The sequence below is a fragment of the Phaethon aethereus genome (genome assembly GCF_964289735.1).
Source record: "Phaethon aethereus genome assembly, chromosome: 2".
NCBI lineage: Eukaryota > Metazoa > Chordata > Aves > Phaethontiformes > Phaethontidae > Phaethon > Phaethon aethereus.
In genome coordinates this window covers 156265713-156278919 of record NC_138582.1, presented here as the reverse complement: position 1 = coordinate 156278919, position 13207 = coordinate 156265713, and the positions used below count along the sequence as shown (strand labels likewise).

The following is a 13207-nucleotide window of genomic DNA, read 5'->3' as shown; positions in this document are numbered from 1 at the left end:
TTTTCGGATCCCCAGATTTCTTTCTGCATGCCTGGTCATCTTTGCTCCAGTTGCTGCCTTGAAAGTGGAGCAAACCATGAAGCAGAGAAACAGTCATGAATCCAGACCATATAGGGACCTCATCTACTGTTTAAATAAATTGACTGGTAGACAGATCAGTGAGAGAGACTCTGCAAATGAGTGTTTTCATTATAAAAGCAAGGAAACAAGGAAACATCTTTTTTTTTTTCCCCAGTGTGTCTGAAAGTAAACATTCAGCATTGTTTTTCCCTGCATGCATTACCTACTTTGAAACTGGTATGACAGGCTTTTTTTTTTTTCCTTTTTCATTAGATTAGTTTTGTGACGATCTTCTGGAGTTCATTTAACTATCAAAAAGGCTTTAGCATCTTCTCCAAACACAGTGACTCCACTGTTCACTGCCTTCTCCAACTCATTGATAAAGCTGCTCATCAGCCTAAGCTATTCCCAGCTCTGGTCCCTGGGGGAACCTATAGTTGGATCTTCTCCATCCTGAAGACTGATCTTTGTGTCCAATCCTTTAGCCAGATTTCAACCCAGAAAATGACAACTTAGTCCAGTCCCATGAAAACTTAGTTTCTTTATCGCCTTTGACAGGAAGCCTTGGTAGAGGCTTCTTGAAAACGCAAATATGTCATGTCCGTTTCATTGCCTGAGAGCTCACTGACACCTTTGTGCAACTCCAGCATCCCAGTAAGGAAGGATTTCCCCATCGACATCTGCCTTCCCCATGGACCCACGTCTGTCATGCTCTGTGATCTTACTCTTCATTGTAGATGCCACCATTTTATCCGAAAGAGTGTTAGATGCCTGTTGGTAGTTCCCAAGATCCCTTCTAGGCATACAGGCACCCACCAGTCCTCTGGCACCGTGGCTGTTGGTAACAGTATGCCGAACGTTTTGGCCAGCAGTTATGCAATTTCATGTTTGAGTTTCTTCAGGACTTTTGGGAGAATGACATCCAACCTGGGTGACGTGTTAACTTCTCACCTACCCATTTGGTCTAACGCTTCTGTGTATTTTCTTCTGGCTGATCTCACTCCTCATTTGCTACAAATAATGGGGTTACATGTGGAAATCTCCCTGATACCATCAGCAGTAAAGACTAGGCAAAAAAAATCATTGAGCTTCCCTACTGCAGACTTGTCCCTCAGTGCCCTTTTCACTCTTGTCAAGGGGTCCAGCTGATTCCCGGTGTACCTTATGTCTGATGTTCTTGGTGAACATTTTGCCTTCAGTCTGAGCATCCTCTGAAGGGTGCTGCTTAAATTCTTTCTTCTTCCTCTCAATTTCTTGGGCCATGTTGGTGTTGTGGGTTTTTTTTAATTGTGGCAGATTTTACCTGAGCTTCTAATATAAGACTTGCTAATGGTCTCCTTTTAGGCCTCTGGTGGTCTTTTTGGTGCATGATTTTCAGTGTGTTTAGGTAAACTTCCAATATAAACATGCTAAGAAATATTTTAAAAAGTTAGTTTTTGGGAAAGTACATACATGGTTTTCTATTTTGTGGTATCTTGTGTCTTCTGTTCTGCCCTTCTACCAGTCCCCGTTTATTTTGACTGACTTTTTTCTCCTTGGTATCAACTTACAAGCACCATCTTGGCCCAGGTTCCTCCCCATAACCTATTCCCCCTCCCATAACCTACCATCTAACTACATTTTGCAAAGCTGTGTGTGCTCCCTCCTACCATTCTGAAAGCATTTTTTGTCTTCTGCTTGCCTTTTAACATTGTCAGAACAAGAATGCAGTATTTCTTAGAAACACTGCACTAATTTTATATTTACTAGTGCATGATTGTGCATCTAAGTCAGACCTGACCCTTTTACTGGGTATTTACCTACACTTTCGTGTCTTGCAAAGTCTGTCCCTAAAGCAGGATCCCAACTTGGGTGGTAAAAAGAAAACCATATTTAATATTGGTAGCAGTATTGTAAAACTATCTCTGTTGAAAAAGGAAGCTGAAGCATTTTGGACATCTTAGCCACAGTACACAGATGAGAAAGGAAAAAGCAAGCCTGGAGAATAATTCTGTGTGGCAGAAAGAGCTTCAGTATCCTGAATGCAGTGTAATATATAGCAAATTTGTATACTGGCTTCTTTAAAAACATAGTGCTTGCATGCCAGTATTTGGATAATTTACTTTCTGAAGGAAAAAGGGAGTCTGTCTATTGCTTCTATTAAAAAAAAAAAAAGTTTGTTTATGCTTTTAATATTTTGGCAATGTTCTTGTGCACAAACTTTTTTCATATTTATGTGCATAACTTCAGATAGAATGGATGGTGGTGTTTAAGTAAAAAGGACTGCATTAGTTGTTCTATCATCTAGATAAGCAGCAGCTGGGCTGGTTAGTACAGAAAGTGCTTTAGCAAACAGCTGGTTCTTATCTGAATGACAAAGGGCCAGGGTAGAGACCTTTTTTATTCTAACAAAAAAAAAAAATCTTCTTTCTATCTTTATTTTGAGAATTGAGAGAAAAGGAGCTACGGACAATCTGTAGCATGTGAGGTTTTATTGCATTTTTACAAATATGATCATTTATTGTAGATCAGTGGTAGGACCCAGAGAGGCGACTCTCTCTTTTCAGCCTGGAGAGGAGAAGGCTCAGAGTGATCTTACCAGTGTCTATAAATACCTGATGCGGGGAATAAAGATGACTGATCCAGACTCTTCTCGGGGCTGCCCAGTGCCAGGACAAGAAACAACTGAAATACAAGGAATTTCATTAAACGTAAGAAAATGTTCTTCTGAGAGGGTGGTCAACCGCTGGCACAGGTTTCCCAGAGGGGTGGAGTCTCAGTCCTTGGAGATATTCAAAACCCAACAAGGCACTGGGCAACCTGCTCTTGCTGACCTTGCTTTGAGCAAGAGGTTGGACTTGATAATCTCCAGTGGTTCCATCCACCCTCAGCCGGTCCATGACTCTGAACCATCACACGAAGAAGTGCTTGTGCTAGGGGCAGCTATTGGTAGGAGGTATAGAGAGGCCAGTTGCTGCCTAGCTTGCTTTGCTTTCCAGGCTTTTAATGAAGGTCAGGAATTCATACATCTTTGTATATATTACCTACTCTTTATCAGTTAATCAAATTAAATTATACCGGATAGCATTGATACCAGCTAAGGAAAGGAACTGGCATGTGTAATTCAAGCTTTTTATCAGAAATGCATCAGGAAGAGCAAGACTTTATTTGAACTGCAACCTTGCTTTGGACTGTCGGTCTCTTTGTCTTGCCCACTGCACAGTTTTCAAATTCAGTGTATTTTTTCTTACACAAACTTTCTGGTAACACTTTTTTTTGTAACAGTTGTCTAATTCCTGTCTAATTTTTGCTATTTTATAAAAGGCATTGTATCTTTTGTAAAATATTTGTGGAGTTGGCTGTTGATGCCTTTGTTTAACCCCATCTTTTGAGATGTTAATTAGAAATGGAAAAAGCTTTCCCCATGAAAATGATAAAATACGTGAATCACTTTACAAAACACAGCCATCTAAATGCAACACTCCTATTTTTTTCTATTATGCTATTTCTTTTATTTACCCTGTACTTTACTGCATCACCAGGGGTGAATTTGTATGTATTTCTCTGATTCAGAGCTTTCTTCTTGTCAATATCTTTCTGAAAATCTATTGAGACCTTCCTACAAATGAGTTTGAAAGTTGATGGGTTATCACATGAAGGACTGTGCAACATGGCTGACTAAAAGCTGGACACTTGTTACATGAAGTCATCAATATAGCACTGGGAGAATCAATCCCAAAGCACTTTGATATTTTCACACCTTATTTAAAGGCAGTGAAATAAAAGTTAGTTCATCATTTAATGCCTTTATCATGCAAGTTTAAGCTCTGAAGAAGTCTAATGTTGTGCCTTTTTTTTCTTAGTGTTTCAGAATTTAACATTCCTATTCTTTTTAAATTTGCCTTAGATTCCTTTATAACAGACGCTACAAATATTGTTTAATTTACTTTTCAGTAAAGCTGTCAGTTGTAATCTGCAATTTAAAAAAACTAATAAAACAAATGCTCATTTCACATTTTAAACCTTATTGAGTCTAATTCACTTGCACTGCAAGTTTATTATTCTCCTGCAGCTTGACGTGCCTCCAATTGTAATTGTGTTGACCCTCCAATGCAGTAAATCTCCCCAGTGCTTATCAAACTGGGAGAGATAAGTCTACAATTTGGAACTTCATTAAATATCTCATTTATATTAAACAGATGATGGCTTTGAACAGAAATAATAATTTTTATAGACTCTTCAACCTCCTGATCATGGTCTCCTCAACTTTGTAACGCGGCATTTCACAAACCTCGACCCCTCTGTGTACTGGGCGTTAACGCCAGCGCCCAAATGTCAGACGTCATTAGTCCATCGGGCTGACTTCACAGCCTCTGCTGCGGAGGCTGTAGCTGAGTGCTTTGTGGCCCTTGAAGCAGATTTTTAAAAATCTTTCGTAGTGTACATTTCTTAGTCATCTGGGGATTGCGGGTAGAGTGATTAATAATGGGCAGCTGTTTAAAGAAGAAAAAAGAAGCAGCAAACATGTTGCTTGTTATTGTAATTCCTGAAACTATGAGCTACTCCTCTCATGCTCGTTTAGAGACCAGTCCTTGGAATAAGCGTTGCCAGTTCCCAGTGGCTTCAAAGAGTTTGCACCGTGCTCAGTATCTTGCAGTATCTGGTCCCCGCTGTATTTCAGTATGTATAAAATAGGTGCCGTGGGATTTGTGTAACGACGTTGTTCTTGAGATTTAACTATACGCTTCAATATGAAGAGGCGTGTTGGTGAGAACAGCTAATGCTTTGATGCGTGAGTTCATATGATTACCCTGCAAAACGCATCTATTTTTTAATATTTGTTTATTTTTTAATGGAGCTGGATTCACTTCACCTAAACAGGTGTATTTGTTTAATGGGCTCGGCAAAACTGCTTTGGTAGCATTGGCCAGTAGCCAGCAAGGCGCTAGAGCTGAGGGGGACCGTGAGCTTTAGGGGCAGGAAGGCTGGATGGTGTGAGGGCCGGGTGACGGTGCGGGGAGCCTCTTCTCTCCACAGAGAGCGACGGGGCACTGATAAATTGGGCGTCCGAACCGACCGGGGAGCGCATGGTGCTCGTCCTCCTCGCTCCCAGGGACTGCGCTGGCAGCGGAGCTGCCCGTGGCTAATGGCAGAGCTAAACCCAGCTAGACGATATCAAATTGTTTTCTTTCTTTGCCTCTCAGAGGCATTGCTTTCCACTGAGCTCTGATTCTCTGGGGCTCACTGAGGAAAACGCAACTTTTTCCTTTCTTTGTGAAAAAATCTGAGGGAGTCTGAGGGAGAGCAGCCGGGGTGGGGAGGTGGCAGTACGTGCAGGCTGAACCCCGTGCATGTGGCCGGCAAGCAGCCCGTCTCCATCGCTTCTTCCACCACCTATTTCATCTGTCTTGTAATGGCCTGGGGAGGTCTGCCGGGCGTCGCGGCGGGCCCGGCAGCGCCGCGGCTGAGGGCTGGGGTTGGGGGGCACCTCAGGTCTCGCCAAGTGCTGGGTTTTGTGGCCCTGCCTGGACGCTGCGGCAGTGCCAGGGGCCAGAGACGCTTCCAGACTGAGTGAAGCACGCAAGGTCTCTGTACCCTGCAGCCAGGAAAGACAGAGCGAGGAACTCCTCATAAGTAGCGGGGGGGGGGAAAAGTGGTTACTGTGAAGTCTGACTACTTTTTTTTTTTTAACCTTTCCCTGCTAACTACAAAATGTTTGAGTGTTTGCGTATTGTTTGCTAATATCTGTAGTGGGGTTTCCTGGGGGATTCCATGATGGTTACATTTGAAAGCAAATTGCAGCACTTCAAAAAGTGCCAGGAGCCCGATTCCAAATGGAGTTCCTGCTCCACGCTCCTGACCGGGGCCTTGTTCTGACAGGCGGTCCGTGTGGGAAGGGTGGCCCAGCTGTCTGCCCGATAGTACCGAAAAAAGCCAAAACTGTCTGTTTAAGTAATTATCCAACAAAGAGACACCAAAATGCACTGTGTTTTTTCACCAATTTTCTGCTGAAGGGTTTGCAGGTTGACAGGGCACCATGGGAGGTGCAGTGTAAACCGGCTTGGAAAGTTGCTCATTAAGCAGAGCTGTCGTTGCAAATTATATTTGTCCCGGGTGAGAAGTTCTAGCTCATTTGGTGCCCAGACAGGCCTAGGCCTTAGGCAAGTTGTTACAGTTCCCCCATGCTGTGAAATGGACCCCGGGCGCTAATTTTCCCGTCTCTGTGCAGTTGGAGTCACCTGGGAGCCCCTCCGGGCCAGAGCTGCCCATAGAGACTTTGCTGGACGACCGGGAACGGAGGATTTCCCACTCCCTCTACGGCGGGATCGAGGGGCTCGGCGAGTCGCCCACGAGGAATGTGGCGCTGACAAGGATAATGGGTGAGTCAAATCAACTCTGCTAATCGGGGCGTGTTTTTATCCCTCTCTGTGATTCATCTCAGGGTGATTAATGTATTATGTGGGAATCGGGGAACTTGGAGGTTGCACCGACTGACTTAAAATGTGCCTTAAAATTGTTCCACGCAAGCCTTCTGGATAGTTATTGTGAGAAAGTCAGTCAAATGGACTTGTAAAGTGAATTTAGTATCCTGTGGCAGGTAATAGAACAAATAACAGCAGCATTTAACATGGTTTTTCAGTGTCTGATCTGGGATAATAAATTATTGGTTGGTCTAGTCTCCATGTTGAGTCTCCATTCACATGAAAGTCAGTGACTCATGGGAATTTATAATTACTTTCAGCATTTCTTCTCCTGTTTCAGTCACACAAAAATAAATAAGGCAAACTTGCATCCATTTATGCTGATTAGGGCATTTCATTAATTTGTTTGAATTTTTGCTTTGCAGGACACCAATTTTAAAACCTCATAACTAATTTTAAGCATCCCTTGTGTAGATTCTGTGCCATACCATCTGCATGGCCCCGGTGGATAATGAGGTTATTAGCGGTTGCTCTGCAGCAATTCAGCTTCCCATGTACAGAACTAGGTAATAAAGATTTGCCTTGCCACAGGAGTGGTCAGATGTCCTGGCTAGGATGGGATTAGTTTGAAAGGATTTTAGAATTTGAACACAAAAAGCAACTTGATGAGAATAGCACCTGACAGAAGATGCGACAATTGCTTGCTTGAGTTGCAAGTTTTAAACATAAGACGTGGCCATTAAATCTGGGACTTGTTTTAGCGTGCTTGACACACAGAATGTGTTAGAAAATGCTGCTATAAACTTGATATGAAGCAAGGCTGAACTTAGTTTTTAATTGCTTCGGATTGATTTTCAGCCTTAGAAAATGAAAGTCCACCAGTTATGCCTTTTCCAGTCAACAGTTTGTATATATATTTCACTCTGTTTTGGGGTTGTTGGTTTTAAAAAAAAAAAAAATCTTGTATTTTAGGGTTTGCTTTTTCTTTGTGCTAGCAGAATAACACCGCTGTTAAACTCTCTGAAACGCCACAAATTTTCTATTTAAGATATTTCTTCAGTTAAGTCTTTTGTGTTTTTTTGGTGCATTTGGGCAACAGTAATTAGAAATAAATCATATTATGTTCTATTACATTGCATTTTGTGCAGCTCGGAGGAAAAAATGTATACCTGAGAATCAAACAAGCGTGAAACCTTTTTACGCAAAGTCATATGCCCTTAAAGAGAACAATTGGAAAAAAATATTTATTTGTTGACAAATTTAAGGAGCGATAAAATAATTTGAAGTCTTTAGCGCTGCTTTCCCATAGAAAGGACTAGTTCTTGTGGTGTCAAGGCTTTAGATAAAACATTTGCAAAGCGCTACCTTCTGCTTTTTCTATCAGTGTTGCAGAGGATTTACACATAGAGCTCACACAAGCGTTAACGAGTTGTTGCTTAAACACCTTGTCCAGTGATGGGAGAAGAAACCCTGAGAGAGGCTGTGTGCATGTGGGTCAGTAACACAGTTTACTTCCACATCAAAGGAACACAGGGCTTGCCACGCCAAATCAAACTAGTGGTTCATCAGTCTGGTATCATCATTTTAGCAGTAGCCAATAACTGATGTTTCAACAAAAGAAAAAAAAAATCTTTCCAAAACTCTTAAGATCTAACGCTTTTGGATACCTCTGCAATATAGACACAGGGGAAAAAATCCATCCTGCATTTTTTAAGTGTTTTATAATCTGAAGTTGATGTTTTGATTTCCTCTGAATCATCATTTTTCTGTACTGTTTTCAGAAACCAGGAACTATGTAGAAAATTGGTTGGTTGTGACTTAAATTCATTGATGCTTTAGTGGAAGCACATGGAAAATCAAATTGTGCCTGAACCTCATAGCAAATCTGATTTAGTCCAGTGTAACTGAAAACTGGTCTTGCCAGGACTGGATTGTTCCCTTCTGCAATCATGGCAGCTTCACAGAGTTGTCATGTTTAAACCCAGGTTTTAGGTAGCAGTCAGTTTTCTAATACGTTAATTTTTCTGAATTAATCAGTACCACTAAGTGTTTATAATCTTTTGTGATATTATTGCATGCATGTTTTCTTGCAGTGCCATACAACAGAGAGGTATTATTACCTGTCGGGAGAGATAGGTACAGTTGATTGTTTCGGAGTAGCTAACGTTTGCAAGACTAAATCATCTATTATGCAGTGGAATTCCTGTCCTATTAGCATTGATAATAAGAAAAAACTCAGAACTTTTTTTATTTTCTTGACAATGTGTATGTGGTGTTACAGGACTCTTCCAGAGTTTTCCTTCTCTATTGAAAATTGTCCTAAAAATGAGAATTAGTCCTAAGAACAATCTGGCTGAGGAAGAGTGGAGGTCTGTACGTTCCCATGCTGGTCCTGACTATGAAAACAAGCCAAAAGGAGTGCTTTATGCAGTGCTGATTCCCTTGAGTGCTCTCCCCATATCGCGGAGCCCTCTGACTTACAGGCTCTCTGAACCACCTGATGTCTTTTTATTTACCCCTCAATGAATTTCACTATGTAAACTTTTAGTACTGTCAGTACCCTGTGGTGAGGAGGTCACAGTTTGATTTAATGTGTGAAGGAGTAGGTCTTTCTGCTTCTTTTGCCATTGGATAAAATTGATGGACTTTGAGTTTTCTTCCTAAGTTAAGACTATTCAAAACTGGTAATCTTAAGGTCTGGAAAATGCCTGCTCTTTTCAGTCATTGCTAAATTGGAACATAACTTCTAAGAGAGTTTTGTTTCTCTTAAATACATCTGATGTAATTTTCAGGAAAGGTATTTAAGACAATTTCCTTAGTCTTTCAATCTGTAACTGACAGCAAGAACTGGCTGTCAGAGCCTTGCTGTGAGAGTGGGAATAAAATACCCATGTTAGAACATGATTTAAATTATGTAAAATAATGTTTGCTTATTGCAAAAAGGCTACATGAATTTTTTAATGTTTCTGATAATTCTTATGTTGATGTACTTTTCTAGATGATTATTGCTATTATAGATTTTCTTATGCTTTTTCACTTGATAATATTTCACTGAAAATTTCTGATGGAGAGGTGATAATGCTTACTGTATTCAGGGAATGATACTTTTGGTTTTGACATGGCATTTTTTTGTTTATACAAATTGGGTCTTCTTTTCTAAGAATTAGATGGCTATAATAAACCCTATGTTTATTTTTAATATTTTCAGGTTGCATGTTATTCTTACATTCAAAATTACAACTCTGTTATGCTGGTTTGCTTGGCTCTATGATTAGAAATTCAAGTCTCTTCTGGTACACCGTTCTTGTATATCTTCTATTTATGCTCCCGAGTTTTGCAATACGCAAATGCATAGCTGCTGTCTGTATAAATTATTCTTGTTCAACAAACAGCGTAGTACAAAGTCCTCTTTCATCTCTTTCTTCCAGTTGCTGATACTTTTTTTATGAACACGGTGGGTTTTGTTGCTAATGGTGACTAAAAAGTTATTTATCAAGGGGTACACAGAATAACAATCGCTTTCACTGAATCTGCTTTTCATGCTGAAGGATCCCCCAGAACTTCATAAAATTTGATCATTCCTACACAACAGGAAATACTTTGTTCTCTACATAAATAATTGCTTTCTTAAGGACAGAATCAGGAGGAAGTACTACTGAAAAAAACTTAGCTAGAGATGTAGAGTGTGTGTGTCAATGAAATGAACATAACCCTTTTCAAGAAGAATGCAGTTCCCCAGCCAGGAATCTCGCCAGAATGGGGTGGTCTGCTAAAATGGTCTTGAAAGATCTGAGCACGCTCTGAAATCCAAAGCCTGGATGTAGTGGAGACATTTTAGTCCTTAGGCATTCCCCAGACATTTATTCCCAATCCCACTTCTATTTAGCTTGGAAAATTAAATGATATGAGTGTCTACGGGAAATTTTGCCAAAACTCAGTATGTTGCTGGGGACAAATATGCTGTTAGTGAAAAATAAAAAAATGAAGATACGGAGTTCTAATTTGTCATTGCACAGTTCTCTGTATCCCTCCTGTAGGAAGTCTCATCACTATTATCACCATTGTTGTTGCCACTATTTTCTTTTATTATTATTTATTACTCTATTTATTAATGTGGCTAATACTTCATTCTTCATCTTCATCTTGCTCAGGCAGGTTAGGAATCACTTGCCATGTCAGAGCAAGAAAGGGCCTCTACTTGTGGAAGAGGCTTGAAGTGTAACAAAATGCTCATGAGAGTCACTGATAAAGTAATACTTGGTTATGAACAAATTGTAAGGGTGTTCAACAGACTTTTTAGAACTTCTGTTAAAGAGCAAGCAATAGCAGAAGCACAAGAACCAAGGCAGGTACAGTGCGCTGACAACGCAGTGTAGTATGGGAACCAAATTATCGCAGCAAACAGATTAATCAAACTTCAGGGATTTTCAAAATTTAAAAGACCTGCAGTAGTTGGGTTCTTCATGAGTAAGCCTGTTGTTCATTTTATGTACTGTGTATGCTCAGGGGTTTTTTTGGAGCCCTCTGTGTTGGTGGTTTAATTCAGGTCCAAACTATTTTCTGGTCTATTATAAGTCTATACTATTACAGGTTTGAAGTGTTGCTGTTTGGCATATTTTTACTAAGCTGAAAGTCCTCATAGACTTGGAGACCAGCCGTTTGGTATTGGGGCTCTGAGACTTCGTTTTCTGCAGAGACAGATGGGAACCCTTCTTACCCCATAGAACCTCCTTACCCCCGTTTGTTATGGTCCTCAGGCTACGCTTGTTTAGGTTGGTAACTTGTTCAAGAAATTTAGGACTCATTGTCCTGAGATGAGACTCACTTGAAAGCGAGGATGTTTTCCCTTCCTTATTACACCATCCAAAATACTTTATATTATTACCTCACTGAACGAATATATGCAAAACTGGACTTGAAATGTATTCAGAGTCTAAACTTTATAGCACTTTTCTAGCCTGAGGGAAAATTATTGCCTTGGAGAAGTTTGTAGACAGCTCAAGCAATGTCTTAGATTTGTAGATCAGTCGAATATACTGATGATTACTAGGTTTGAAGTTTCTTTGACGTTTCCTTGTAATGTCCCTCACAACACTTGCAGTGTTGCTTTCTCCAAGGGTATTTTCTGTCCACTTCAGCTGCTCCCTACAAAGGACATATTGAGTCCATTGTTGAGGTCTGTCTAACCATCTGCTGGAGGTGAAGCCTTCACCTGTTCTTAGCTTTATCTGCAGTGAAAAGCGTAGGCACATCAGATGGCTTTTCTCCTTAATTCCAAAGCAACTATTAAAATGTCAGTCTTCACCCTTGTCAGATATAAAGAAGGGTAGTGAAAAGTTAAAAACGTTACTGAATTAGCGTAGCCTCTCTAATGGGAAGTTCAATCTGCCGAATGCCATAAGGTTATACCTTTTCACAATCAATTCTTTGGAGACGTTATTAACTACAGAGTTAACAGTCTTGTAGGCATTATGTTTGGAAAGAAGTACATTACCAGGCTAAACATTAACCTGTCCGTCAAAGAAGCTATTGCTGGGCAAAGAATCAGCTGTTATGCAAACTGAACACATTCATTTCAGTTTGACACTGATGAGATGTTCACCATCCTGTACCTTTTTCTTCCAGCCACTTCTTCAGCCTTCTTCAATGGTCTCTTTTGAAGCCAGTTCTCCCCGCTTTGGAGAGCTGTACAACGTGCGTTATCTAATGCAGTGATGATTTTAGTTAGCTCTTTACGCATAGTGTTGTATCTGTTTGTTTGGTTGTTGTTTAGTAATTGCATGCAGAGGTAGTGATGAAACCTTTCCAGAAAAGAGCAAAAAATTCTTTTACCCTAATTCTACACAATCTTTCCATATCTGTAGTAAAAATGAAGTGTGAAAATATTTGATGTGTCCATAGAAGCAGTTTATGTTATGGAAATATAAGTATTGCTATATATTATTACTGCAGCGCATCATAGTTAGAGAATAATTTACAGTTTGTTGTCAGATAACAGTTGATTAAGCACGTGTTTTTCTTCTCATGAGATGTGACAATTTTACTAATTGGTTTAGTATGATAATACATTTCCAGGAATAAAATTCTTGTAATGTCATGATCATTCACTAGAAATAATGTTGCGTGTAATGAGAGTTAGGAACAAACTTTTTAAATGACAGATCTTTTTAGGTTGAGCATCAATATACAGGGGGAAAAAATAAAACAGATTTTATCACATAAAAAATTATGTGCAGCTAATATGAAAGAATCACACTTAATAATTAGCCATCGCCTCAGATAAATAAATAATTTTCATCCAGATTTGCAATATTTATTTTCCCTAAGGCAAGTTTTAGCTTAGTGTTTCTAGATACTGAAATAATCTCTGTTTATTCTAAGTTAAAATTTTAAATGGTGATAATTTTGTATTTCTACCAGTGTCCAAATAATATTATACAACCCCCACCCTTCCAACTTTGTATCTCATGCATGTATACTGAAAAACAGATTTATTCAATTTAAACCATAGTTACATTACAAAGCATTGCAAAGAAAATATTCCTTCTGATATTCTTCATAGCTTTTTAGTCTGTCTTGGTGGCGTAAAGTTTTCTATTGGTTTAAAAGTTGCTCCTGCTTTTTATACAGCAGTCTGAAAATTCTTATACAATCTTATGCGTTGAAATTACTACTGGAAAATATAATTATGTGTATATAATTATCCCTATAAAAGCAGCAGTGGTAGTGGGTTTATAATATTTATA

General features: G+C 39.7%; 1 protein-coding gene across 8 annotated transcripts in view; it reads left to right on the top strand.

Annotated features, from left to right (window-relative positions):
- The window catches only part of PARD3 (par-3 family cell polarity regulator), a gene marked incomplete at both ends in the record, with an annotated part of 463052 nt that overhangs the window by 285916 nt on the left and 163929 nt on the right, over nucleotides 1-13207 (top strand). For 6 of the 8 annotated variants that reach the window (XM_082015586.1, XM_082015587.1, XM_082015585.1 and 3 more), the window contains one exon: nucleotides 6269-6419. In XM_082015586.1, the coding sequence (XP_081871712.1) occupies nucleotides 6269-6419 (151 nt within the window). Of the gene's footprint in view, nucleotides 1-6268; nucleotides 6429-13207 lie in introns of all 8 variants that reach the window. The other 2 variants (XM_082015583.1, XM_082015580.1) reach the window with 1 other exon arrangement.